The sequence below is a fragment of the Neophocaena asiaeorientalis genome, unplaced genomic scaffold (genome assembly GCF_003031525.2).
Source record: "Neophocaena asiaeorientalis asiaeorientalis breed wild unplaced genomic scaffold, Neophocaena_asiaeorientalis_V1.1 scaffold86, whole genome shotgun sequence".
Classification (NCBI taxonomy): Eukaryota; Metazoa; Chordata; class Mammalia; order Artiodactyla; family Phocoenidae; genus Neophocaena; species Neophocaena asiaeorientalis.
Genome location: NW_020175039.1, coordinates 7,238,841 through 7,264,487, shown reverse-complemented (window position 1 = coordinate 7,264,487; position 25,647 = coordinate 7,238,841). Strand labels below are relative to the sequence as shown.

The 25,647-nt window shown below is 45.8% G+C and overlaps 1 protein-coding gene across 1 annotated transcript; it reads right to left on the bottom strand.

The window, feature by feature from the left end:
* Window positions 1-2,270: 2,270 nt before the first annotated feature.
* On the bottom strand, window positions 2,271-2,889 carry TNP1 (transition protein 1). Its single transcript, XM_024763322.1, has 2 exons — window positions 2,711-2,889; window positions 2,271-2,504 (listed from the first exon to the last, which is right to left on the bottom strand). The coding sequence occupies exons 1-2, from the start codon at window positions 2,847-2,849 to the stop codon at window positions 2,476-2,478; spliced, it is 168 nt and encodes a 55-aa protein (XP_024619090.1). The 5' UTR covers window positions 2,850-2,889; the 3' UTR covers window positions 2,271-2,475.
* Window positions 2,890-25,647: the final 22,758 nt, after the last annotated feature.

Below are 25,647 nucleotides of genomic sequence, written 5' to 3'. Positions count from 1 at the left end.
CGCGGCATGTGGGATCTTCCTGGACCAGGGCTCGAACCTGTGTCCCCTGCGTTGGCAGTTGGATTCTTAATGACTGCGCTACCAGGGAAGCCCTGCAGACCCATTATTGCCAGGCTCTGGAGGTCTTGCCTCTGTGAATCGTCCCTTCAGTAATGTGTCTTCATTTGAGTCCCCTCCAGGATCTGCTTTCCTGAGGGATCCTGATGGATACAGGAATAATATTTCTATTTATTGATACATGTGGAATAATATTCTTGTATAAAGAATAATGTTTCTTGAGGGAAGTACATTTCACACTATTTTGCTGTTCTGTTGACTCTTCCCTACGGGAAAGGTTGTCTTTGCGCATCTTGGCAATCTGAAAGGTGGCAGAGAAAAGGTGAAGTGGAGAGCACGGAGCAAGGGGTGAGCTGTGCATGAAAGCATTTGAAGGCTCCTGGCACACAGTTGCAGCAGGGAGTGGCAGGGGCAAAAGTTGGGAAAAAGCAGGTGGGAAGAGATGTGGGTTATCAGAAAGCCAGTGGAAGAGACAGAGGTGTGTGGCCCAGACTGTGGGGCATGAGGTCCAGCAAACAGCCTCCTAACTTCAGCCTAACTGCAGGGTCTGTCTCAGCACAGAGAAATGCCTGGCCTGAGGTCACCCTTTCCCTAAGCAGCCTGCTGGGCAGGAGGGGATATAAAGGCTTCGCTATTTTGGACCCATGTAGGAATTCTAACTGGCTGTACTCCCTGCTGGCTGATGAATGAGAATTTATGGCTAGAGCAGCAAAAGCCCGACAGTAAAACCACTGCATTTTGTGTGCTGCAAGGAGCTTTCAGGCTTTCTTTACATGGAGGCAGAGGAACTCCCAAAGGGCACAGGAGTATGTGAGGACTGGTCATTTCTGATTGGGGATTCCGGTTGAATCCGTAAAGAGTTTTGTGTGGATGTGGATAATTATCTACTTGAGAATCATAGGAGTTTGAGTTTGGTTTGAAAAACAGGGACAACAGGAATGTTTAAAGAGACATTAAGAGGTAAAACTGTGGAAGATGAAGGTTACGAAGGGAGTATTTTCTCTATTCCCTCTTTACAAAAATGGAAACTGAAAAAATAAGGAGGAAAATACAAGTTTGATGAGTTTTGAAGAGTCTGGTGCCTGATGCTGACTTAGCTCAGAAGCAGTGTGTGCATTCTCTAGGGCTAAGAGGACAAAGCAGCGTGAAACATCTTTACTCATGTCATGACCTGGGCTTTTTCTCATCCTTCCCTACTAGAATCTGACCCACAGGGATAGCCCTTGTTCCCATCCCCATATCCCAATACCTAGACACCTCCACGGGGCTCAGAGTCAATGATCTCATATGTTGGAAACTTCATGTCTGACCTCATGCTCCTCTCGTTCCTTCTGGCTTATAACCTTTCCTCGTTGCTTCTCCAGAATCCAGGTGGGTGGCCTGGTTTAAATGTGAGTCTCAATTCCTCTCTGTGCCACCCTGATACTGTCTCTGAGGCAACAGGAAACACTCATTAAGAAAAATATTGCCCCCTCCTGAGTGGGTGGATGCTGAAAGGAGGTGTCAGATCCCTGGCCAGAGATGACATAACCGTTATCAGAACCCGAGGTCAAGCTAAAGTGAGGGCCACAGCAAGGGATGGTTCTTCCTTGCCAATAAGGTCCACCCAGACCGAGGTGAGGTCATTCCTACTTCCAGACACACCTGATTAAGATTCATTTATGACGTCAGAGTCACACAAGCTGGCTTGAATCTCCCAGGCAGTATCCCTGCCTCTGGTCTTGTCCAAATACCATGCTGGCCTCTGCCCAGAATGTATCCTCATCTCCAACAGCCTGCTAATCATGCCCATACAATCAGATAAATTAGAAGCATTGAGGGTTCTCTATCCACCACTGGGACATGTCTTTAGCTAGCTAGTTTGGGAAATCACAGTTTGGTGTTTCCATGCTCTAAGCCCCTTGACAAAACCAGCTTGCTTCCTTTGGCTCATAACTGGCACTCTGATGAATGTATTTCTCCCATTTCTTTTATCTCCTCTCCCTTTCCATGTTGGGAAGGGAGACAGTACATTGAGACCAAGACCCAAATATGGTGATGATGTATAGCCAGAGTTGGGGCACAAGGAGAGAGAGTTGTTAAGGAAAATTACATTGACATTGATATTATCCAAATCATGTTTGATGTTTAATGGTTTCATACCTGCTAATTCTTCCCCAAGGCTGCCCAGCTCAGGAGCCATTTTCCAACCAAAGGATCAAAGGAAACTGAAATTCAGTTTTCAAATGTTTATTGAAATGTTGGGGAGAAACAGCCAGCATATACATTCCTCACTTCGTCACGACTGACATTTTATCCACATGATAGGCTCTTCTCTGGCTTTGATCTAACTTCAGATCTCCTTGGCAGTCCCCTTTCTGTTCTCTGTTGCTGCCTGGTGTCGTTTGAAGTCCACCAGGGCAGAGCCCGCTGGTGGAGTCACAAGTGGGAGCGGGAATTGCGATTGGCTGTAGGGAAAGGACAAGTTTGCAACAGGAACACCAGTTAGAACATGACCATTCATCCTCTTCCTGCCCAAACATGAACCGAGTTGGGAATGAAATTCTCACGCTGAGGTTTCAGGGTCCTATGAGAGGTAACTCCAAGAGCGAGGGCCCCCGGGACAACAAGATCCCCCTCTGTTTGACTGCTCTCCTACTCATCCCTCACTCACCGTCATTGTACCGTTTTCTACTCTTCAGGTTGCCCTTCTGGTATTTTCTTTTGCTGCCACCTCTCTTGACTCCCTTGTGAGGTGCTTGGTTCTTGCCCTTCCTCATGCTGTGACTCTTTAATTTGCGGCCGGTTGACATTGTACTTTCTGCCAAAATGAGGGGCTTTGTAGAGCCGGGAGGCCACAAGTCTGGGTATTTAAGGCCTTAGCGATTGTGACTGTGCAGGGGGCATGGCTTAGCAGGGGGGCAGGGCTCCACTGTGATGTCACTAGCCTTTGTTACACTTTGGTAATATATGTGAAATAAGGTGGCCCCTCTAATGCAGCTCAAGGCTACCCTCAATTTTGAGGTCTTTTTTTAATGACAAGTGAGGTTTTCCAGACAGGTGTTATTGAGCACCTAAATTCCAGCCCCGTGCTGGGCACCTGGAGAGTACAAGAGCCATTAAAATAGTTATCTCCTGCTTGTAGGAAATTTAATGGTTGTTGAGTGTGGGTATATGCGTCATGTTTAAGTCTCTCTTATGGCATTGGGGGATAACAAATGTGTTTCTATAAGGACTCGACTCTAGGAAATCCGGTTCAATATGACCAAAACATAAATATTCTTTCCCTTTCATCTAAACCAAGTTTTCTCAACCTGAGCACTGCTGACATTATGGGCTAAATATGTGTGACGATTGTTGTTAAAAAACAAAATTTAACTGACTAAATTTGAAGATCTAATTAGCTTTATTAAATGATTCTTGAACCAGGCAGCATCTCATCTGGCAGACAGAGAGATACTCCAAGGGGTTATACCACATGGAAGGCTTTTATAGTAAGGAGAGCTGGACAGGGAAAGGAAGTCATCAAGGAAATAATGAGAGAACATTGGAGGAAAGTAAAAGTGCAGGTGATAGGGGCTTCCCTGGTGGCGCAGTGGTTAAGGATCCGCCTGCCGATGCAGGGGACGCGGGTTTGTGCCCCGGTCCGGGAAGATCCCTCGTGCCGCGTAGCAGCTGGGCCTGTGAGCCATGGCTGCTGGGCCTGCGCGTCCGGAGCCTGTGCTTCGCGGCGGAAGAGGCCGCGGCTGTGAGACGCCCGCGTACCGGTAAAAACAAAACAAAACAAAAAGGTTCAGGTGATAATGTCTTTTTATTGGTTGAGTTGCGGCCCTTTCCATTGGCTGGGCTTGTTGCTGGGTGATGGAAGTCTTCCTTCCTCCTGCTGGGGTAGTAAAGTAGTTGTACTTCCTGTTGGTGTCAGTGCCTGATGTCTTCCTGTTGGGGTCAGTAAATAATATCTTCTTTTTGGCATGATTGACCATGAGTGGTAGGGTGTGAGAACTCCCTGTATGAGTGCTTCCAATTCCAATCTTAGCTGAAGTTTCCTTTTACTAATTTTTACATTGCCTTGTGCGTTTGGCAGCATTCCTGGCCTGTACCCTTTAGATGCCAGTAGAACCCCTACAGCTCTGACAACCAAAAACGTATCCAAACATTGCCAGGGGGAGGGAGGGGCAAAAATTACCCCTGGTTGAGAAGCATTGGCTTAGCCATTTTAAAAAAGTCAGTCTGCAAATATTTATTGATCATGTAGTATGTGCCATGCATTTAGGTGCTAGGAAAATAGTAGTGGGTAAAAACAGACATAGACTCTGAGTTCATGGAGTTTTCAGCCTAGTAGGGGAGAAAGCTATTAATCAGACATCTACACTAATCAGTGAATAATTACTTCTCAACATGGTGCAAGATGAGGTTGGAGAGCGGAGCAGATACCAGACAAGCTCAGGTCCATTGGCGAGCCATGGAAAAATGTTTAAGAGGATGACATGATAAGGTTAGATGGCAGATGGATTGATGGGGAAGTGAAGTGAATAAAGGGAGAGGCTATCGCCAATAGTTGGGGGTCAGGAGAGAAATATTTGAAAATGGCTTAAGCCCGGGCCAGTGGGTGTTGGTTAGGATGTAGAGATGTAGATAGGAGACAAAGACTTGGTGATGGATTGGATTTGGTTGGTGAGAGTAGAGGGTATCAAAGGTGTGGATTTTATTTCTGTGTGATGCAGCTGTCTAGAAGCTCGTGGCACTCACTGGGATAAAAGCCAAGCATGGGGGCAATGATGATCATGATTTTGGTCTAAGATATTTTGGGTTTGAGATTCCTTTGAGACTTCCAAATAGAGATACTGAATGATTGTTTGGTATATGGGTCTGGAGGTCAGGGTAAAAGTCTGAGCAGGAGATATCCGCCATCCCCAGCTTCCCTGATACTGGACGCATCATCCAACCTTTTCTTCTTCCTCCTTTATACCTTATATTGAGACCTTTCGAAAAAAATCTCAATAGAGCCTGATAACTTCTTTCTGTCCCTCTTTCTCTCTCCCCTGCCATCATCCTCATTCAAGAACCAAGCACTCTTGCATGTAGGAGGTTCTTAGCAAAAGTTGATTGAATAGAAGACAGAATGTAGTTCAAGGCCCACTCCCTGTATTTCTAATGTCTATAGATAAGGTGGCAAATCATGTTTTGAGACACAGCTTCCTTGAACAGCCGTCATAAGTGACCCCTTCCATTTTCTGGTTTCCAGGCAGTTCTCTCTGGAGACCTTCTGTTGGATGCCTTTATTCACCCCAAGAAGGAGGAACTCTATGAAAGAGGCTGGCTGCTGACTTGCCTCTTTGTAATTTGGGGACTTTTCTGTCTACTCCAGCCTAGTTGTTCCTCCCACAAGCAAGCTCCATGAAAGCCGGAATTTAAAAATTATGTTCACTGAGCATTGAACAGTCCTCACAGAGTAGGAGCCCAATAAGGATTTGTGAAATCTTGGCTGAATCAATAAAAAGTCCTATTTTTCCAACGATCTGATTCTTCCCCATTTTGTCCCACCTTCTCCAAGGAAGACTCCTCTGGCTTTTCAAATTGTCATTGTCTTTTGAAATTTGTTCAAAGTCCATTGTCCTATAATATTGTCCTCAATGTCTGGAAAACCAGCCCTAATTGTTTGAAATCTTGTTTTGTGCCCACATTGTCATGTCATGTGTGTGAGTCTGATCTCAACAGGAGGCAATGGGTCCTGTTTTTAGTCTGGACTGTGCCACAAACATGACTTCTCTGGACTTCAGCTCTATTATTTTGTAAATATGCTGGTTGGGATAAGTGATCTCTGAGCTGACCTGACTTTTGTGGTAGGCTCCTTGTAGTTAGGGACTGTATTTTTTATTTCACTGCATTTCCCACAGGGACATGGTCCATAGTAGGTAGTTATGAACGTTTGTTCATTCCAACGACTTTGGTGTTATGAGGACAGACAGTATGACATTGAGTGATTTTGTATACCAAGTGGGAGCATTTCTAGAGAAAGAAGGGAAAAAGGACATTGTCTCCATAAAAGGCCCTCAGGTGCTCTGTGCTGGCCTCTCAGGCCTGACCCTGCTGGTGAACCTGTTTGCAGAGGGATCTGGCCTCTTTAGTTTGGGAGATATTTTCTGGATGGTCCTGGAGACTGGATAATATTTCTTTCCCCCAATCCTTCCCATCCCCCAGAGATATACTCTGCCAAGGAGAAGCTGAGATCACAGGGAAGAAGGCAGCCAGACTTGAGATGTAGGGGACACGGGTTCGTGCCCCGGTCTGGGAAGATCCCACATGCCGCGGAGCGGCTGGGCCCGTGAGCCATGGCCGCTGAGCCTGTGCGTCCGGAGTCTGTGCTCCGCAACGGGAGAGGCCACAGCAGTGAGAGGCCAGCGTACCGCAAAAAAAAAAGGACCAGAAAGACAGACTGAAGTTGCCACACTGAGGGTCAGAGCCTTCATAGTTGATGATTCCAAAGCATTATGACCAACATGTTGCTGAAGTGTACATTGACCAGAGGAGACACTCAATATTTCTGGATTATTTTTTAACCCAAATACCTATTATAACTCTACAGATCAGGCTTGAGTCAAGAGAGACGATCACAATCCAGTCGTGTTTCTTTGACATGATTTGCTGAAACTCTACTTTCTATTCTCAGTGGTGATCAATTGAGGGTGAAGAAGAGGAGATAGGTTGGAATCATAAATTCACTTTGCCTCTTGAAGATCTTGAAAAATGGAACTGACAAAGAAGTCTTGCCTGACAGTATCATTGTCTATTTTGTTTCCCCATTGTTCCCTTGGGTGGAATTCTCATATTTGGAGAAGTAGCTTTAGTTGTGCTTACACTAAAGAAAGAGGACAAAGTAACCCCCTCACTGTTCTTTCTAGTAGAATTCTTAGGTCCAAAGCACAAAGTCTTAGTGACAGTTTGCCCTCTACGCACCCTGTGCTAGGACAGCAGGGAAGACTCACCTAGTGAAATCTTTAAAACAAAGCCTTCATTTTCAGAAAGGGCCAAAGAAAGACCCAGATTTCTGGAGTGTTGCAGTGAGCAGATTTTATTGGTCAATAAGTTTCCAGTGCTGGGCCTCCTTATTTTTCTTCTAGGAGGAAATATGGAAGATCATACCGCTGAGATGCCCTGGAGTTCTGGTAAAGACAGTGTCTCCGTGCAGAAGTATTTGCTTTCTCAGTAGACTACTGCCCTGCAGTAGTGATGCTGGTACTTTCTTCATGCTTCAAGGAAGCAAAGACAAAACTGAAGTTATAAAGGCCTCTGGTTAGGGTGGGAGAGTCTCAGAAACTTCTTCAGGGGGGCACACAAAACCAACTTGATTTTTCCAGATTTTCCTTTATGACTTTTATTACCTCTTTAGCTATGGTTTGGCCTGGTTTACTTGCAGGTCAGTCAAGTCTCCCCAGAACTAGCTACATTATTTGTGGGGTCCAGTGCAAGATGAATATGTTGGACTTTTGTTTTAAAAAAATACTTTCAAGATGGTGACTGCAGAGCATAAACCAACCCTGAGCAGCCCTGGGCAGAGGGCTGTTCGTGACTGCACAGGTCCTATACCCATGAAGCTTACCTTGTCCCTCCTGACTGAAGGTACTTCTTATGGTAAACATTCAGATAACACATTGAAATATCCCTATCTCATTCATCTTTATAGTCCAGGAGAGCTGGTCAATGTCTTATTCATAATGGGGGCTTGATGAATACTTACAAATGGACTGCTTCTCACTGAGGCCATACCAGGTGCCCCAGAACGAATGAAGCCTCTTCGGTAATGGCTCCATCACCACCTCTTCACTCCCTTCCTCACACACAGTTTACAACTACTCCCCACGTTCCTCCTACACGCCCTCAGGACCACACATTCAAGAGCCTTGCCAATTGGCACCACCATCTTTCTCCTCCTCCATGCTGTCCTCAGTGGTGCTTTCTCTTATGTACCTGCAGGAAGTCTGCCAAGTCCTAGGGGATACGCAGCACTGCAGTGTCCTAGTGTTGTTGCACCTAGTCATGGTAGACATTAGAAGCTTGGTGTGGGCTTTCCAGTCATTTACCAGAAGATGGGATTCTCAACCTTGAGATATGGGGGTTGAGGGGGCCACCTGTAAAGAAACTAGGCCACTGTGACTTGGACTTCCCCACTCTAGGATTTCACAAAGTCCACATGAGGTAGCAACCAAATCTACAGGAGAAGAGCTGAGCAGTGGGACCTGGGATTATTTCCTTCAACATTTAATCAGACTGATTTTCTGGTTCCAAGCCTCTCAACCTAGTAAACCTACTAAGACCAGGACAAATTATTTCATTTCTCTTGGTCTTAAAAATCTTTTAGTTAAATCCGGAAAGACTTGGACTTCCTATTATTTTACTAATGAGGAAACAAAGTACCCAGTTGGAGATTACTTCCTTACAGGCTTCAGGAAATTGTTCCAGGACACATAGATAGCAAACAGCAGAGCTGGGATTTAAATCCACACCTACTTAATGTTAGTGCTTGTGCATGATGTCTCCTGGTGCCTTTGCTCCCTTGGTAGGGAGGGAGAGGGAGATGCTTAATCACCTAGGGGGTGATATCTTTTACTCTCATCATGTTTTACCATGATGAGTGTTATGAACAAAAGACTTGAATATTAAGGGCCGGAGGAGACTGACCCAAGTCAGTGATGGGGATGGAAAAGAAGGGGTAGATTATAAAATATTGAGGTGACTGATGAGATGTGGAGAGCTTTGAAGGGAAAGTTTGAATCCCAGACCTCTGCCCCCCAGTGAATAAGTGCTAGGTGGTTACAGAAGCAGAAACTGTATTTAGATAGAGAGTACTGATTTTAGTCTTGCACAGATTGAGATGTCTACTGGACAGATCTGGTGTCCACTTAGGTTCTCAGTGGACAAAGTAGGTATAGGTAACTGTAGCTCAGAAGAGCATTTGGGGGTGATGATGTAGATCTGGGTGTTGGCAGAGTAGAGCTTTATGGAGTTGAATCTACAGGAGTAGATGAGATGGTCTAGGGACAAAATTTGGGGATTCACCATCTTCTAAGGTTTCCAGAGGAAAAAACTGAGAAAGGAGACAAAGAGAGCAGAAGAAAACTCAGGAAAGAAAGGGGTTGCTAAGCAACAGTAAAGAGTTCAAATATGGAAGCTGCCAGACTTGCGGCGGACGTAACACTTATTGGACCTACTGAGTATCAGGTGCTGTGCGGAGTACTTGAGGAGCCTCAAGTCATCTTTTCAGTCCTTCCCTTATTCAACCCCACAGAGCATTTGACACCTAGGTTCCTGCAGAGACAGGATAGGGGGTGTGGTCAGGAGTGCAGTGAATAGAAGAGGGACAGAAGGTGAGGTAATAGAGGGTGAAGGTTTTTGAGAAGAGGAAGGTAAGTCTCTCTCTAGCAACCATCCTCTTCAAGCTTCTCAAAAGAGGATAACTTATTCAACCACTATTGTTCTGCCATAAAAAAGTGACAAGCCTTCTCCTTGTTTTCTATCCTTACTTTTTTCATGTGTCCTTTACCCCTACCTGACCTCTACATCCTCTTTCAGGTATAGATAAAGCTGCAATTTGGGATGGACATCCAGTCTTTTTTGTTGTTGTTTTTTGTCAGTGCCACACGGCATGTGGGATCTTAGTTCCCTGACTAGGGATTGAAACTGTGTCCCCTGCAGTGGAAGTGCGGAGTCTTAACCATTGGACCGTCAGGGAAGTCCAGGACATCCAGTCTTGGCTGGTCCTTGTTATTTCATCTTGGTGCCTTCCTTCAGACACCTTACACTCTGGGAGTACAGAGACAAGCTAACAGCTTGTGCCTGACACTGCTCAGAATATGGTAAGTACTCTAGAGATATTAACCCATTTCATCCTTATATCAGCCTCGTGAGGTGGCTACTACTGTTGCCATGTTCTAGGACCAAGGTCTCATAGCTAGTAAATGGAGGAGCTGGGGTCTTCTTGTGGAAGAAACCATAGTAATTTCTCATATAAGATTGTTTCTTATATAGTTGACATTCTTTTTAAGTGCTTAGCACGAAGATAGGCTAGAACAAAAGAGGTTCTCAGTATATCCTTGCCAGTGGAGAATGAATTCTCTATTTATCAAAACAAAGTTCTCGATAAGGATATCGTATTCACAAAGTGAAGATTTATTCAGGCTGTTGATGTGTGTGTGTGTGGGAGAGGGATCCATGTTAATATGTACTTAGGCTGGTGAGTTCTCAGGCATATTTTAGCCATGATTTGGAATCCCAGGAAAATATCTCCATCACTTCCTTTTTGCCCATCCCTCACACTGACCCATGCCTCCATGCATGCGTGGGAAAGAATACAGAAACAGAAAGTGGCAGAGATAAGATTAAGGAGATAGCTGCAGCTCCTCAATACAAATTTGGATGAACAATGGATTGCTCTACCAAGCCATCTCTAGGCCATAACATCACAATCATAGACTCCATTCATAGACAATCATAGACTCCAATCATTCTACCTTAAAGATCTGAGTTCTTTGGGGGATGGAAATAATCTGATTGTTAGTAACTTTTGACCAGGAAAAGAGGACATAGGATAAATTAAACTCAGTGTGGCAGATATGCACACATAGTCAAAATACATCTACCTCCTCCTCTTTCTTCCTTTTTCTCTCTTCCCAACCTTTGTAGCCCTCCCTAGGATTCAAACCTTAGATCTTAAGTTAAAAGGACCACAGAAGTACAGTAGAATCCCCTGCCTCTTAGAGTCTGCAAGAGGTAGGAAATTAGAGTGACTGCGGGAGGTACTTGGATTATCACCTCCCTTGTCTCCATGTGTATTTGACCCTCTTGGAGCGGGTGAGCCACTACAGCCTTTGGTCAGGAGGTGTGCTTGAAACCAGGCTTTAAAGGAAGAGAGGAGATTGCATCTCTTGGGGCCTCCCTGCCAGCCTCTCTCTTCTGGGTGGCACCACCCAAGAGCCATACTAGTTAGGCTTGAAATCCAGGAGTCCTTGAACTCTTCCCTCTCCTTTGAGTCTTTGTTGAGTCTTCCTTTATCATGTCCACAGTTTTTGCTCCGGGGTGGCAGCCCTTGAGCAAGCCTTGTTACCTTTGGACTACGTTACTGTGGAGGCTGCTTGAATCTCTTTAATGCAAACTATTATTCAGTGAAACTTCCTAAAGTGAGACTAATCATGTCACTCTTCTGTTCAGGACGTGTGGGAACCTTCTTCCTGCTTGCAAGGTGTAGTTCAATTTCAATTTTCATATCAGCCCTCCTAACCCCAACTTCACTTTCTAGCCATGCCTTTTATTCTCTCCCTCAGGCAAACTCTGCTTATTCTAGTCAAATTGGGGTATTTCAAAAGTATAAAAAGTATAGGTGTTTATGGGAAGTTCAGTGTCTTAACTTGCACGGTTGCTTTTTCTAGCATTTTAATCTATTAAATTCCAACGGAACGTTTAAAACTCAAAACAAAGGCCCCTAATTCTATGATGACTTCTTTAATAAACTCCCATTATTCATCTTTTGAACACATTCTATATCGTTTATCAGATTTCTGTCCAGAATTTTTTATTTCTGTGCATGTCTTGTCAAACATTGAGTTTCTTGAGGCTGAAGCTGCATCTCTGTGAGGTTCTGGGGGTTGGGGCAGGGGTAATAGATTAAAAAGATGAGTTGGACCAAAGTTTTGAATTCTACATTATTCGAGATTTGAGTGGGGGCTAGGGAAGGGCAGGAGGGAGAGATTACAAATGCGCACAGGGAAACTTTTGTGCGTGGAGTACATGCTTACCGTCTTGATTTGTGGTGATATGTCAAAACTTATCAAACTGAGCATTTAAAATACGTGCAGTTTATTGTATGTCAATTATAATTCAATAAATTAATTTAAAAATTCCGTATCATTCAAGTCCTCACTAAAGAGCTCTTTTTAGAAAGGAGAAGATGGAACCAAGAATGCATACCTAAATGTGCCAGAGAATGAAGTCTTTGATGAGGCTAGACTTGTGTCTGCAAGGCAGGGGGAATTTTACTTGGCTTATATCATTCAAGGTGGTTCCTATGGGCTATACTGATGGGCAACCAGCTGATTCTAGCAGTCCTAACAAGTACTTTCTTGACTTTATCCAAATGTCTCAGTATTCCCCAGCAACCCAACCAAGCTCTCATGTTAACTCTCAGCCATTGTGACAATCATCAATTATTAGGTCCTTTTACCAGGAGGGCCCATGTCATGGCCATGTGTCTTCATATATAAAGGGAGTGATAAGTGGGGCTGCTTTGGACAAATGGACTTGGGGTGGAGGAGGGGGAGCTGACCGAGGCTGCTGTTTCAACAAGAACCCCGCTGCTGGCCAGAGTTGCGAAATGTAAGAGGATGGTGAAATCCTGCAGATGTAAGTGTTCAGCATGCCATCTGAAGGATTTACCACAGAGACAGAAAGCAAAGAAGTTACACCAGAAAAAAACCAGGAAGCCAAGGTATTAATGACATTTTCTGATTAAGAAAGGGGACTCTCGGACCTGAGAATTATCATCCTAGCTTGGCAGGTGTTCCAAAATATCATGTCTTTGTCAAAGCGAAGCTCTCCATTTGCCTTCCAAAAACTGTATCCAACTCTTCCCTAGCACTCTCCCTTCCTCCACCCAACACCCACTCCTCTTCCCATCCCTGCCCCAGACCCTGTTTCCTCACCAATCCTGCAGAGAGCCAGACTTTCTGTGTTCATTGCTTTTCTTCTTTATGCTGTAGAGCCTCCCTCTAATGTTGCCCATTCAGTAGAAATATTGACATAACCTCTGGACCTACCTTTGAAGGTAGGTTTCTTAAACTCTTGATAAACTTATGTCTGATGGAGTCTCCAGGAAACTGACTAGGGAGGTCCCTATATGAAAAACGAATGGGCTTCCTGAGGGTAAATCTTCCATTTTCTCATTCTTGTCTCCTTAGTCAGCTACATACACCAATGCTCTGCTTGAAGAAGCTGATTGAATCCATGTCTTTCCATGTCATGTTTGCTTCCATGGATGGCGAAAAGAAAAGCTTCTTTCGGTTCAGGCCCAAGACCACCATAATCGTCTTTGATTTTTCCTCTCTGCCCCAGGGTCTCTGAATAAAATCTCTCTCCTTTCACTGACAAATGGTGTTTTTGTTTAGCTGGAGAATGACCTGTGGCAATCTGGAGAACTGGTCCCCCCTTTTTTTAATGTAATAGGATAAGTGGGGTGTGATGGGTAGACGCATAACCAGGTGAGTCAGGAGGAAATACGTAGTTTCCTCCTTTGTTCCTATTTAAGAGATTTGCTAATAAAATGTGTGTTTGGGTTGTGGTTTGGGATAGGTTGTGATGCTTTCTGGATATGGAAAGAGCTTACTCTGTTTGATAGACCTTCTAAACTGGCTGGGCTGGGGGTACAACAACCAGAAAACCTGTAACCTGATCACCATCCGCTCACACTTCTGGTTTCATTTGTTGATAATTAGTTATGAAGATTACCGTTTATCTAGAAACAAGCCCAGGTCATGTCACCATGAAACATAGGAATTGTAAACACAGGGAAGGGGAAAACATAACATACGCCTAGAATGGCATATGTGTATTTGGAACATTTTAAAGGACAACCTTCTCAAGCTTCTCTGAATAGCGTACTTTAGATAAAATGTAGTTTGGGGGCTCTCTGGGGTCAAATAATTCTGATAAGTGTGTGGAAGCCCTTGTGTAAATGAATCTGAACCTTGTGTCATTCACATAAAGGTACTAGGTCATCTCCTTCCCCCTACTCATTACCATTAAACTGCAAAAGTTCTGGGAAGCACAGCCTGCCACACCCAGGGATCATAAAAGCAATCTTTAAAAATCTCAGGCCAGCAAGACTAAAGCTCATCTCTAAGGTTGAGGCCTCAAAACTCAATTCTTCTATCTAACTTTGGAACATGAAAGATGCAGAAACTGGACAAGAGATGGGAACTTCCAATTTAGTTAGGCCCCAGGGTTTTGTCATGTTTCTTAGATGTTGATGAGCTTTTGTTCCTGATGGAACATGGGTTTCTTTGATGGTTGCTTTTGCTCTTGGGTGATCACATTTGGTCCTAGTGTGGGGATAGGGAGAGATGGTAGTTTGAAGACGTTATGGTGGGTGTCCCTGGGCCCAGGAGCAGAGGCATCTTCCAACAACATGACAGGAGGAAGGCAGCTAACTGGCTCTTCATAGGGTCAGGGCCTCCTGTGATACAATGTGGTCATATTACATCCACCATTATCCTTTACACCTCATAATGGCAGGTATGAAACTGGTCCCAAATTAAAGTTCATAAGCTTATGAATTTGCCCTCGTACAACTCATTCTCTAGAGTCTTTCTCCATTCTTTCTGTATAGTTGTCAGTTACTATGGACTTTTAATAATTCTCCAATTATAGTAAATTGTGATACTCCTATAATGTGTGTCCAGTTGATGGTCTAAGAGCCAACTATAGCCCACAAATATGTTTTCTTTGACAAGCTGTGCAGGCCAACTTGAAGTGGGTAAAAAAAAAAACAAAACATTTGAACTAGTTGCCATCTTTGGAGGCGGCAGCTTTCTTGTAAAATTTAGATTTTTGATTTGCTGGTTTCTCTTAAAAACTCTCCTAACAGCATCGGATCCCAATTGGCTAGAGTTCAGAGGTACCTTTTAGGTGCAGCACACACTTCAATTTGCTGTCATCTCCACCAGCCTCTGCTTGTTTTACTTATATTGCCACCCTGGCCCTGAAGACATTGACTCTGTAACCTCTGTTAACTTTTGGAATCTACCACGACCAACCCTGTTGATTGTATTTCTCTCTAGCCCACATTTATCAAATAGTTCAGAGGCCGGTTTGATGTGCTAGGCAGGGGAGCCAAGGATAAGAATCTGGGATTGTGTACAGGCCAGCCTCCTTCCCTTTGGAATCTGACTTAGATCCCTGGGACCACACATTATCAGGGCCATTTCATTCCTAACCTCAGAATCCCTCCTTTTTCCTGAAGCATAGTTGGAAGTTCATGAGGAAAGAGAAGAGAACCAGCTGTCTGTCTAGATGTGACTTGGGTTCCATGTTGGGAATGAGAGCACCCCTAGCACTCAACATTACGTCTTGGTGGGTCTGTAAAACATGGTCCTCTTCTAAGTAGCTGGTTCAGTCACATAATTACATTAGGCAGAAGGACTGTCTTAAACAGGTCCTAGCCTCATGAGTCTTTTTCCAGTGTTGTAAGTCCCGACAGGCAGAGACCCTGTCAGACTTCTGTGTCTATGGCATTTGACAATAATAATGGCACTGATGATGACAATGTTGTGACAGGATAACTCACTGAATTATGAGTTTGTGTGTATCGTGTGCATTTCTCCTCCCTCATTTGAAGCATAGCGCCACATTTTCATTTTGTTTCCTTGCTTGGGGTTGGGAATAAAACACAGGCTCTTTAATATAACTTCCTTTTTTTTTTTTTTTTTTGGCCGTACGTGGGGCCTCTCACTGTTGTGGCCTCTCCCGTTGCGAAGCACAGGCTCTGGACGCGCAGGCTTAGCAGCCATGGCTCACGGGCCCAGCCGCTCCGCGGCATGTGGGATCTTCCCGGACTGGGGCACGAACCCGTGTCCCCTGCATCGGCAGGCGGACTCTCAACCACTGTGCCACCAGGGAAGCCCCCTTCTTTTGTTTTTGGGATTCAAAAGCCTGAGCTCAGAAGAGTATTATGTCTTGGGGGTGACTTAATTTTACTCGCTTTCCAATAGAGGCTGAGATAAAGATCTGAGTATTTTATTTTGGGAAGTAGATTTGAGTGAGCAGGAGGGAGAGGATAGAGTGTGTGGGACAGGGAAGAAAGGGAATAAAGAGTGTGCTACTGAGTTGATCACTGTCATGGGCAATGAGGGTTCAATCCCCCCGGAGACCTTCTGAGGGGCTATGAGAAATGCCCTCAGAATTGTCCCTCTACGTCCTGGGAGGCTGAGACATTCATGCATTGACTTCCATCCATCCCTTACTAGTTGAAGGTTTCCCCTGGGAATGTTAACTGTCCCCTTGCTGGGCTGCCTACCACCTTTGGTTGTGGAAATCCTCGCTCCCTGTTATTTCATTCTCTGCTCTTTAGGGTCTCAGCCAAAAATGGGACAGAAAATGTATCATTTTAACATTTAACCTTTCTGATTGTGTATATGTGTATATATATGTCTGTATAATATTCTATTATTTGGATTTACAAAATCTATTTAACCAACATTCTGTATTTAGTGCATTTATAATTTATATTTAGTGCATTTATTTTAAAAATATATACAAAGATCTACATATTTATTCAATATTTTTTTTATTTTTCTACTTTTTCTATGGATACAACTATAGAAGTGAAATTATAGGGTCAAAGAGGATGGCATCCTTAAGACAATACATTTTTTCCAAATTGTTTTTCAGAGAGGTTTCATTGACCTATAATCCTATCAGTGGTGTGGGAGAGCATTTGGGGTGAACTTTGGCAATGACCTGTGCGTGGTTGACTAAGAGAGGTCATAAAATCTTATTGCTTAGAGAGCTTTTAGCACAGTGGAAGCCTCTGTTTATTTAGGATAGGTTAAGGGCTATTCCACTTGAGTAGAAAAGGGATGGATGACATTCATCCTGCATTCCCTGTCTCCCTTATTCTGAAAATGCTTCTTTATACAGGCACACCTTGGAGATATTGTAGGTTTGGTTCCAGACCACCGCAATAAAACAAATATCACAATAAAGTGAGTCACACAAATTTTTTGGTTTCCTGGTGCATATAAAAGTTATGTTTACGCTATACTGTAGTTTATTAAGCATGCAATAGCATTATGTCTGAAAAATGTACATACTTTTATTAAAAAGTACTTCATTGCTAAAAAAGGCTAATCACCATCTGAGCCATCGGTAAGTCATAGTGGTAACGTCAAAGATCACCGATCACCGGTCACCATGACAAATATAATAATAATGAAAAAGTTGGAAATATCGTGAGAATTAGCAAAACACAGAGACATGAAGTGAGCAAATGCTATTGGAAAAATAGTGTCAATGGACTTGCTTGATGCAGGGTTGCCATAAACCTTCAATTTGTAAAAAAATTGCAATATCTACAAAGCGCAGTAAAATGCAATAAATGCAGTAAAATGAGGTGTGACTGTAGCTGAAAAGAGCACTTACGCGGCCATATGCACACAAACCCACAGAACAGATTCTTAGAAAGAGTCCCAATCTAGCAATATTTAATTGTTTTCAAATATTCTGAATTTATCATCACTGTTCACTCTTATTTTCTGTTTATCCAGAAAATTACCAGGTGTTCTGTGTTCGAATTTCTGTGACTATGTGGGAAAGGCTCAGCCAGATAAGTGTTAGGGTTCTTGGAATCTGAATCAGTACCAAGTGCTTTGAAGAAAATCTGACAAAAAAAAAAAAAATGGTTTGAGCTATTTGTCAGCAGAATTGGAAAGGACTTAATGCTCCTTCATCTCTTCTGTTTCCCAAGAATGAAACTAGTAATCAAAAAAAGGGATAAAAGAATGGAGATCAATATAAAGAAGGAAAATCGAAGATCCAGATCCTCCAAATTTCAGTTCAGCTGCTGGGTTAGTAAGCACGAACCACATTTTTTTTTTTTTTTTCTTTGCTGTACGCGGGCCTCTCACTGTCATGGCCTCTCCCATTGCAGAGCACAGGCTCCAGACGCACAGGCTCAGCGGCCATGGCTCACGGGCCCAGCCGCTCCACGGCACGTGGGATCTTCCTGGACCGGGGCACGAACCCGTGTCCCCTGCATCGGCAGGCGGACTCTCAACCACTGCGCCACCAGGGAAGCCCGAACCACATTTTTTGATTAGAACTCAGGTGAAGGTAAATTGCAGCCACATCTATTTTCTCCAATGCTGCCTCTGTCTTCCTTTTTGATATCCTTGTCTCTCTTACATTTTAGGCTCAGAGCACATTCATATCTGTCACCAACAAAAAATGGGCCCGGGTGTCATTGGAAACAAGAAGAACAGAACTTAAGAATTCTCAACCCCCAAATAAACTCCGACCTCTCCATTTCCTCTGATCCCTGCCAGATCTTGAAAAGATCTAGTGAGAAGGTAATTTGTTATTTTCATGGAAGAATTAGGTAAACTTCTGATTTCCAAGACTTGTTGGGCCCCATCAGTGTCTAAGAGAAGCCATTCCTCCAGATCACCAGGGAGAACTGTTCCAAACCAAGTGTGGATAGAGACATACGTACCCAAACCATCAAGACACCAGCTACTTAGGATACAATAGTCACGGATGGCAGAATGTCTGAAATTGGGACAGTCCTAGTGTTGCTACACCTTCTGGTGCCTCCCCAAACCTCCCCGTTAACCACAGTTACTCTGTGCTTTGTTTCATGATGAAATCTACAGATAAGTGAAAAATGAAGCCTCCCCAAAGTAATAAGGAGAGTGCATCTTGGAGAGAAGAGATGCAAAAAAACCCATCTCTGCCTCAGTATAGCTTACGTTCCATGTTTCCGAATTCCTGGAATGTTTTATTTATTGATATTTTCCATGGGCCTAGACCTGGGGCTGAAACAGTAGATGCTCCAAAAGTACTGGAATCATTCCAGTTCCGGGGCTTGTCCTGACACTTTCTGATCACTTGGTCCTTCTGGGTGCTAATGGGTGCTAGTGGGTGGGTGGAAAAGTGAGGCTGAACTAGGTAATCACTGGAGTCCTCTCTATTTGGGATGTTCTACAGTTTCCATACCGAGGGACCTGCTTAGTTAAATGTCTTAAGTAGAGATCTTTACTGTCTCAGAATAAACTAACCTATATATGAAACAGAAATAGTCCTGTTCCTGGCCACACATCAGAACATGGGCATGTTGAATCAAAACAAAAGGTCTCTTTTCCAGTTTTGGCTCTGTCCTCTGTTAATGTCAAGTTGCCCCCGGATCTCATATACACTGCAGGTAATGCGATTCGAATGTTTCTGTAGGTAAATGAATTTAATCCCTCTCTGCAAGGCAGCCCCCAGTTTGGCTCGGCCAGTGCTCTGTCCTGTTTGTTTTCTGTTACTCTGTGTGCTTCCTGCTCCTTTTGACACCACTTAGGGATGCTTTTTCACCCTGGCAGCTCCTTCCAGTTGTGGCCAGTGTTCCAGCTGTAGTTTTGTCCAACACTTAGAGAGCCAGGCCTATTGCTCCCCCTCAGAAATACCCTCCCCAGTTGGCTGGCACCCCCTTCTCAGGGTCTGGGTCCCAGCTCCGTGGGTCGCCTCCTCCAGCAGCTCAGCAACCCCTTCCAGAGGGCTGTATTTCCACCCTGTGAGCTCTTCCTTCAAGCTTTAAAGTTTTAATAATTCGAATTCCCACTATTGTTCCCCCAGGCTAAGAGTGTTGGATGCTTCTTATAATTGCTACCATTTCCTTTTTTTTTTTTTGATCTTTGCTACCTTTTCTTAATATGTATTCTCTTTGGCCTTTTCTGTCCTTAGTACTGAGTTAATAATTCTTTACATTAAATTCTCTATTTAAAAATAGCTGATGTGGTTTCTGTCTCCTGAGGCTAGATCCCTGCCCTAGAGCAAATGAGCCAGAGGTCACCCCGTGAGGCCATAAGTTCCCAGGCATGTCAGGCTGTCTGCTTGTGTGCAGGTAAGGTGGCTCCAGTGGGCTAAAGGTAGCTCTGCCTAGGAGAGTCGCCTGTATGGGGCCCTGGGAAAGGAAAAGCACGCCAGAGCTAGAGGAGCATGCACAGAACCAGTAAAAGTGATCCGAGAGGACCTGCATTGAGTCCTAGCGGTTTCTGCTGTGTGGACATGGAAAAAACCAGCTTACAACACACAGAGGCTCAGGGGTCAGATGGGTGATTTAGGCAATGGGTGCTCTGGGAGCTCAGGGAAGGCAAAGATCATCCAAGACAGGGAGAATTAGAACGCTTCTTGGAGAGATAGAGAAACAAATGTGGACAGGGCTTTCCAGGCTGGAAAACTGGTGACAAGAAGGGTCAAGGCTTGTCCAGGGGCACAGACCCTACCTTAGAGAGATCTTATACATGAAGCCAAGGAAGCTGCTTGAAGCTTTGCTTCTGTGTGTTGGCATCATATTCCAATGTCATCCTCAAAAGCCACGTACATATGACTCAGGCACGGTGAACCCCACCCAGCAGGTCCCAGGAACAAGCTGGGGTTGAAACAAAGATTTGCTTCTTCAAGAAAAGGACTGCTTTTTCCCTGGACTAGCTTTAGATCATCCTGGGATGGCACCCTGTGTACGGGCACCTCCTGGAGAAGACCTTCAACTTGGTTTAGGAAAAATCTGCCTTTGATCATAGAATGATGGCGGGTAGGAGGACTTTTGATGTGTGACCTGAAGAATAGCTCCTTCAGATTTCCACTCCATGTCATCTTGAGTTCGTTAGCCAAACAACTAAGCTCTTGGACACACCTTGTCTGAACTATTCCATATCTCTTCCAGACCTGGCCGGGGACAGTAATTATACATAATCTCCACACATAACAGATTTTCCAGAAGGGCCTCAAGTGCAAGTCTGTTGGTGTGGGAATAAGAGTCACAGTGGCCTTGAACCACACTGTCGAAAGGCACAGGTCCTTCCTTCAGGAAACCTGCGGTTTAGCAGGTGAAGCTGCCTTGTCTGCCTTGGTGCTTTCAAAGCCAATACACGCGGCTGCCACAGAGGCACAAACACGTGAGCGGTCCTGACATCTTTCCTCGGTCTTCGGTGAAGGGGAAAGGAATGGAGAAGGCAAATGAAGCGTGCGTGGCGGTGCGGGGGGCGCAGCTGGGAGAAATGAGTGTCGTTCAGCTGTCAGAGAGCTGTCCTCGGGCTCGGCAGGCACGTTCCCTTGAGAGGAAGCTTTCTTGGAGAACCAGTCTTCATTCTGTCACCACCACCTTCTTGAGCTCCTCCCGATTTCACATCTTATTGGAGAGAGAGAGCATGAGGCAGGCTGCAGAACCACTTGGGTGAGGTGAAGCCCGCATGGGTACTCCCAGCTCCCAACCCTGCTGGGCATGGATGGGGCTCAGGTAGGACCCGCATTTGTCCTGGACTGGGTGGCCATGAGCTGCGGAACCACAAAGCGGGAGAGCTCACGGGGAGGAAGAGAAGTTCCAAAGAGGGAAATGAAGAATATAAAGAGGGAGGCAGAAGAAAAGATGAGCCGAGGAGCAAAGACAGGACTGCAGAGGGGAGAGGCCAAGGGCGGGAGGTCCGGAGGAAGGCGGAGGGCGGTACCAGGCCTTGCTCTCTGCCTCCTGGGGCAAAGAAGGCTGGGGTGGGCACTGGAGGGACTCCTCAACCCCAAGATTTTCCAGGCCCTGGGTGGGCAGGGAAGGAGGCTTGGGGAGGGAAAGGCTGGGAGCTTTACCCCAGGCTGCCTCGGGGGCCTGGAATCCCTCCAGGCCGGGGAAAGAGGGGCTCTGGGCCCCTTCCCACCTTTGGACCTGCTAGCTGCTGGTCCTGCTTTGCCCTGCAGTCAGACCTGTCTCTCCTTCCCACTTGCCTACTTGCAAGCTAGCTGTTTGCCTTTTTTCCCCTCCCCTCTTAGCTACCCCCCTCCTTCTAATTCTCAGAACTCACTCCCGTTGTGTTCCAGGAAATGGCTGGTGCAACTTTGTAATCAAATCCCCTCAATCTCTTTGTATACAGTTTACGTTCCTCTTCCCTTTCACTGGTGTCCTTCACAGCTGGGTCTGGTTACAGAGAATGACTGACCAGGCGAGGCTGGCCCAGGGACTCTCCAGGGATCATGGGGCCTCAGGGAGCTCTCCTCACCCAGTGCCTGGGGGCCAGCTGTCCTGAGGGAGATGGACTGTGGAGGCTCTTGCCCGCAGCTCCAGACCTCATACCCGACCCCCCCATGATGGTGATGATGGTGATGGTGATGATGGTGACGATTATGGGCTGCTCTTCCTCAGGGCCCGGCTCCCCACACCTGGCCTGTCCTCCCACACCCTCCCATCCCCACCTGTCCTGAGTCCTGGCACAGCCTGCCTCCCCAGGCTGACCCTTTCCTGGGGGTCTCAGGCTCTGGAATAGACAGAAACCATGCTTTCACCTTCCTTGGAGAAATCTTTGGTGTCTAACTCAGCTGCGGACTGCAGTTTCCTTTTCCTACAGCTTCATTGTCTAGATCCTTCCTCTTCTCTGTGAAGGATACTTTTGACCACATATGAGAGATGGGGATGGACAAGTCAGGGCTTGGCAAGGTTTTTCCGTAAAGGAAAGGATAGTAAATATTTTAAGCTTTGCAGGGCCACAGGAGGTTTCTGTGATGGATTCCTTTCCTTTCCTTTTTTGCCACACCACCCTCCCCAAATCCTTACAAATGTTAGAGAAAAAAAAAAAATCCTAGTTCCAAGGCTATACAAAGATAGAGCCTGGCCATATTTGACCATAGTTTGTTCACCCCTAGGCTAGATGAACTCGCAGGCGCTTATCTGTTTAAAATGTCTTAAAAATTAGCTCTGGGCCCAGCTAAACAGAGCTGAGCTGATCTCTAATTCCATGGAACATCCTACTGAGAGTGTTGACAAGGGGTGCCAGAAGCCAGTGAGTCTGGGAAACAGTCCCTTCTCACAGCATTCCACAGAGCCTTCACTCTGGAATGGGACCCGGTCTCTCCCGAACCAGACTTAACCAGTTTCCAGTGTGTGTCCAGAGAACTCTGTCTCTAAAGAGAATTGCTGGTGTTCTGTGAAATACCCTTGAGGAAACACCTTTGTGGAATCTTCTCCCAGTTCTGCTTCTGACTTTGAAGAATCTGATTTTCCTCTGGAGTTTGGACCCCATCCCCAGTAGTAAGTAACACTGAGCTACCTCCTCTGGCCAGGAAGAGGGGGCAGTGGGATATCTGGCTGGAAGACGTTTGGGACTTAATTATTTTATCTTTTATTCTTTTAAATTTATTTTTTATTGAAGTATAGTTGATTTACAATATTGTGTTAGTTTCAGGTATACAGCAAAGTCAAGACATAGAAGCAACCTAAATGTCTATCGACAGACGAGTAGATAAGAAGTGGTATATACTGTATACACAATGGAATATTACTCAGCCATAAAAAAGAATGAAATAATGCCATTTGCAGCAACACAGATGGACCTAAAGATTATCATACTAAGTGAAGTTAAGTCAGACAGAGAAAGGCAAATATTATATGATATCACTTTTTTGTAGAATCTAAAAAATGGTACCAATGAACTTATTTACAAAACAGAAACAGACTCACAGACATAGAAAACAAACTTATGGTTACCAAAGGGAAGTATTGGGGAGGGATAAGTTGGAACTTGTGAGAAGGAAGTGGGGGAGGAGCCCAAGAGCCTGGGGTCGGGCAACATGCAGGGATTATTGCCTGGGTCCCATGTGAATGAGCTGAAGAATACAGGGTGTTTCTTATCCCCCAGTTAGAGGTCTTGGAGGACTCATTCCTAATCCCTCGTGGAACACTGGAGGGGGTCCTCCCCCGCCCCAGCACCACTCATGTGGGCATGTGCAGTCAGATGGGAGTAACAGCCCCAAATGCCTGCTTGCTGTGAGGAGAAGGGCATGTTCAAGTCCCAGAGGCCTGGGCGCTGTTCCGGACTCCACTAAGAATCAGCTGTGTAGCACTGGGCACGTCTCTTCTCCTCTGGGGATCTCAGCTTTGCGCGCCCGCAGCAATGTGCCCGGGGCCAGCTTCGCGACTTGTTGGTGACAGTCCAAAGAGAGAAAGCACACGTTTCTGTCAGGATTCTTGCCAAACAGGAGGGATTAGCACTAAGCAACCTTTGTGGGGAGACCCACAGACCCACAGAATGCAGCCTAGGCAGGGAGCCGTGGTCACCCTGCCCATCTCTCCCCTGTGGGCACGGAGGCTCAGAATTATAACCCACATTTTCTGAGTTCCCTTCCAGACTTCATGGAGGAGAAACAATGGGAGCAGCATTAGAGAGAGAGGAGAATATGGACTGATGGAGCCAGGAGTAAGGGGTCCTCTGCCCTGTGGCTGTCACTTGAAAGCATGAATAACGATGGGGTGTGGGGTGTCTGGCTGCCAGGTCATCGCTCCACAGGGACATTTGTGGACTTGTGCAAGGCCTGGGTGTGAGAGCCAGAGATCTTGCTGGCAAATCAGAGGGCAGGAATTGGGTTGCCAGGTTTCCCCTCTGTGTTTCAGGTTGAGGCTGGGACTGTGGCAGCAGGTGGCTTCTGTTATAGCCTAGGTGACTAATAGCAGCCGAGGCAGCACTGGTCAGCCCTACAGGGCAGGTGGCTATTCTGATCGGGCACCAAATGGGGGAGAGGCCCCAGGTGAAAGGTGGTGAATTGAGATTTTAAAAAATGGATCTAAGATCTTCATCTTCAGAACAAATATTCTGCTTAGATCTTAAGTCCAGGGAAGATGGCAAAGAGAAGGCCACAGAGAGGTGGAAACTGGGGGGAAAGCTGAGAAGGAGGAAAATCTTTAGACAGGTACTTAGGGCTTTGGAGTGAGTGCACGAATGGCGTGGGAGCTGGTTATTCAGGATGAAGTCTTCGACTGTTGAATGTGATTCCAGGGCAATGGAGAGAACAGAGCTGTCCCAGCAAACGTGCAGATGAAGCTGGGCATTCCTCTGCCTTTCAGGGACTCGGGGAGCTCTAGCGCAGGAAGGGACTTCCTTAAACACTACTTGGTCCAACCTCCTCACTCCACAGTTGAGGAAGGTGAGGCCTGGGGAGGCCCTGCAGCTCCTCATTGATAACACCTTTGTGCCCAGGCTGCCTTCGACTAGGAGAGATGCTCATCCTTCCCCTGTTAGGGGCTTTGTTGGGTGTAGGGTCTCTTGTGATCTTTGTTTCCTAGGAGCAGTGAGGGAGATGGATTGGAGGGATGCCCGAAGGCAGGGGCTGGGGTGTGGGGTGGGGGCGCCGGGCCCATATCAGTTGTCCTCTTAAGTGTGGTCCTTGAACCAGCAGCATCAACATCACCTGGAAACTTGGTAGACATGCAAATTCTCAGTCCCTCCATGGCCTAATGAATCAGGACCTCTGCGGCATGCGGCTCTAGCTGACTGATATGCCCAAGGGATGGAGAGCCACTGGCCTAGGGCATTCAGGTGGGGCACTGAGGGAGGCCCAGCATCCCCACCCTGGTTGGAAACCACTTGAGACCCCCAGTAGAGCCAAAAGGAGGCTCTTGAGAGAACTCTCTGTTCTGCTTTGCCCTTCCCGTCAGCTACAGTGTTCCTTAGGTCTCCTTCCCACCGGGCACATCCCATATTCACCCCCCTGGGCCCGCAGCCTTAACTGCTGGTCCCAGATAAAGAGTGAATTGACCTAATCAGTCTGACTTGACTGGCTGGCTCCCGGGAGGTCTACTCATGGTGCCACCGCCAGAAATGGAGCAGCTCACGTGGCTGACCCCCTCCCTCAACCCCATGGGCCCTCCTCGCCACCACCATCTCTCCTCCAAAAAACGCCATGCCTTGGTGGTTGGACCCTCTCTCCTTCCCAATCAGCCACCAGCGACTTTATTCCCAAGAAAGATAAGGGTGACTATCTAGAGTTTCTGTGAAAATCACAGTGGCAAAAGCGTCTATGTCAAGGGCAGGCTGTCTGATGGGTAGTTGCTAG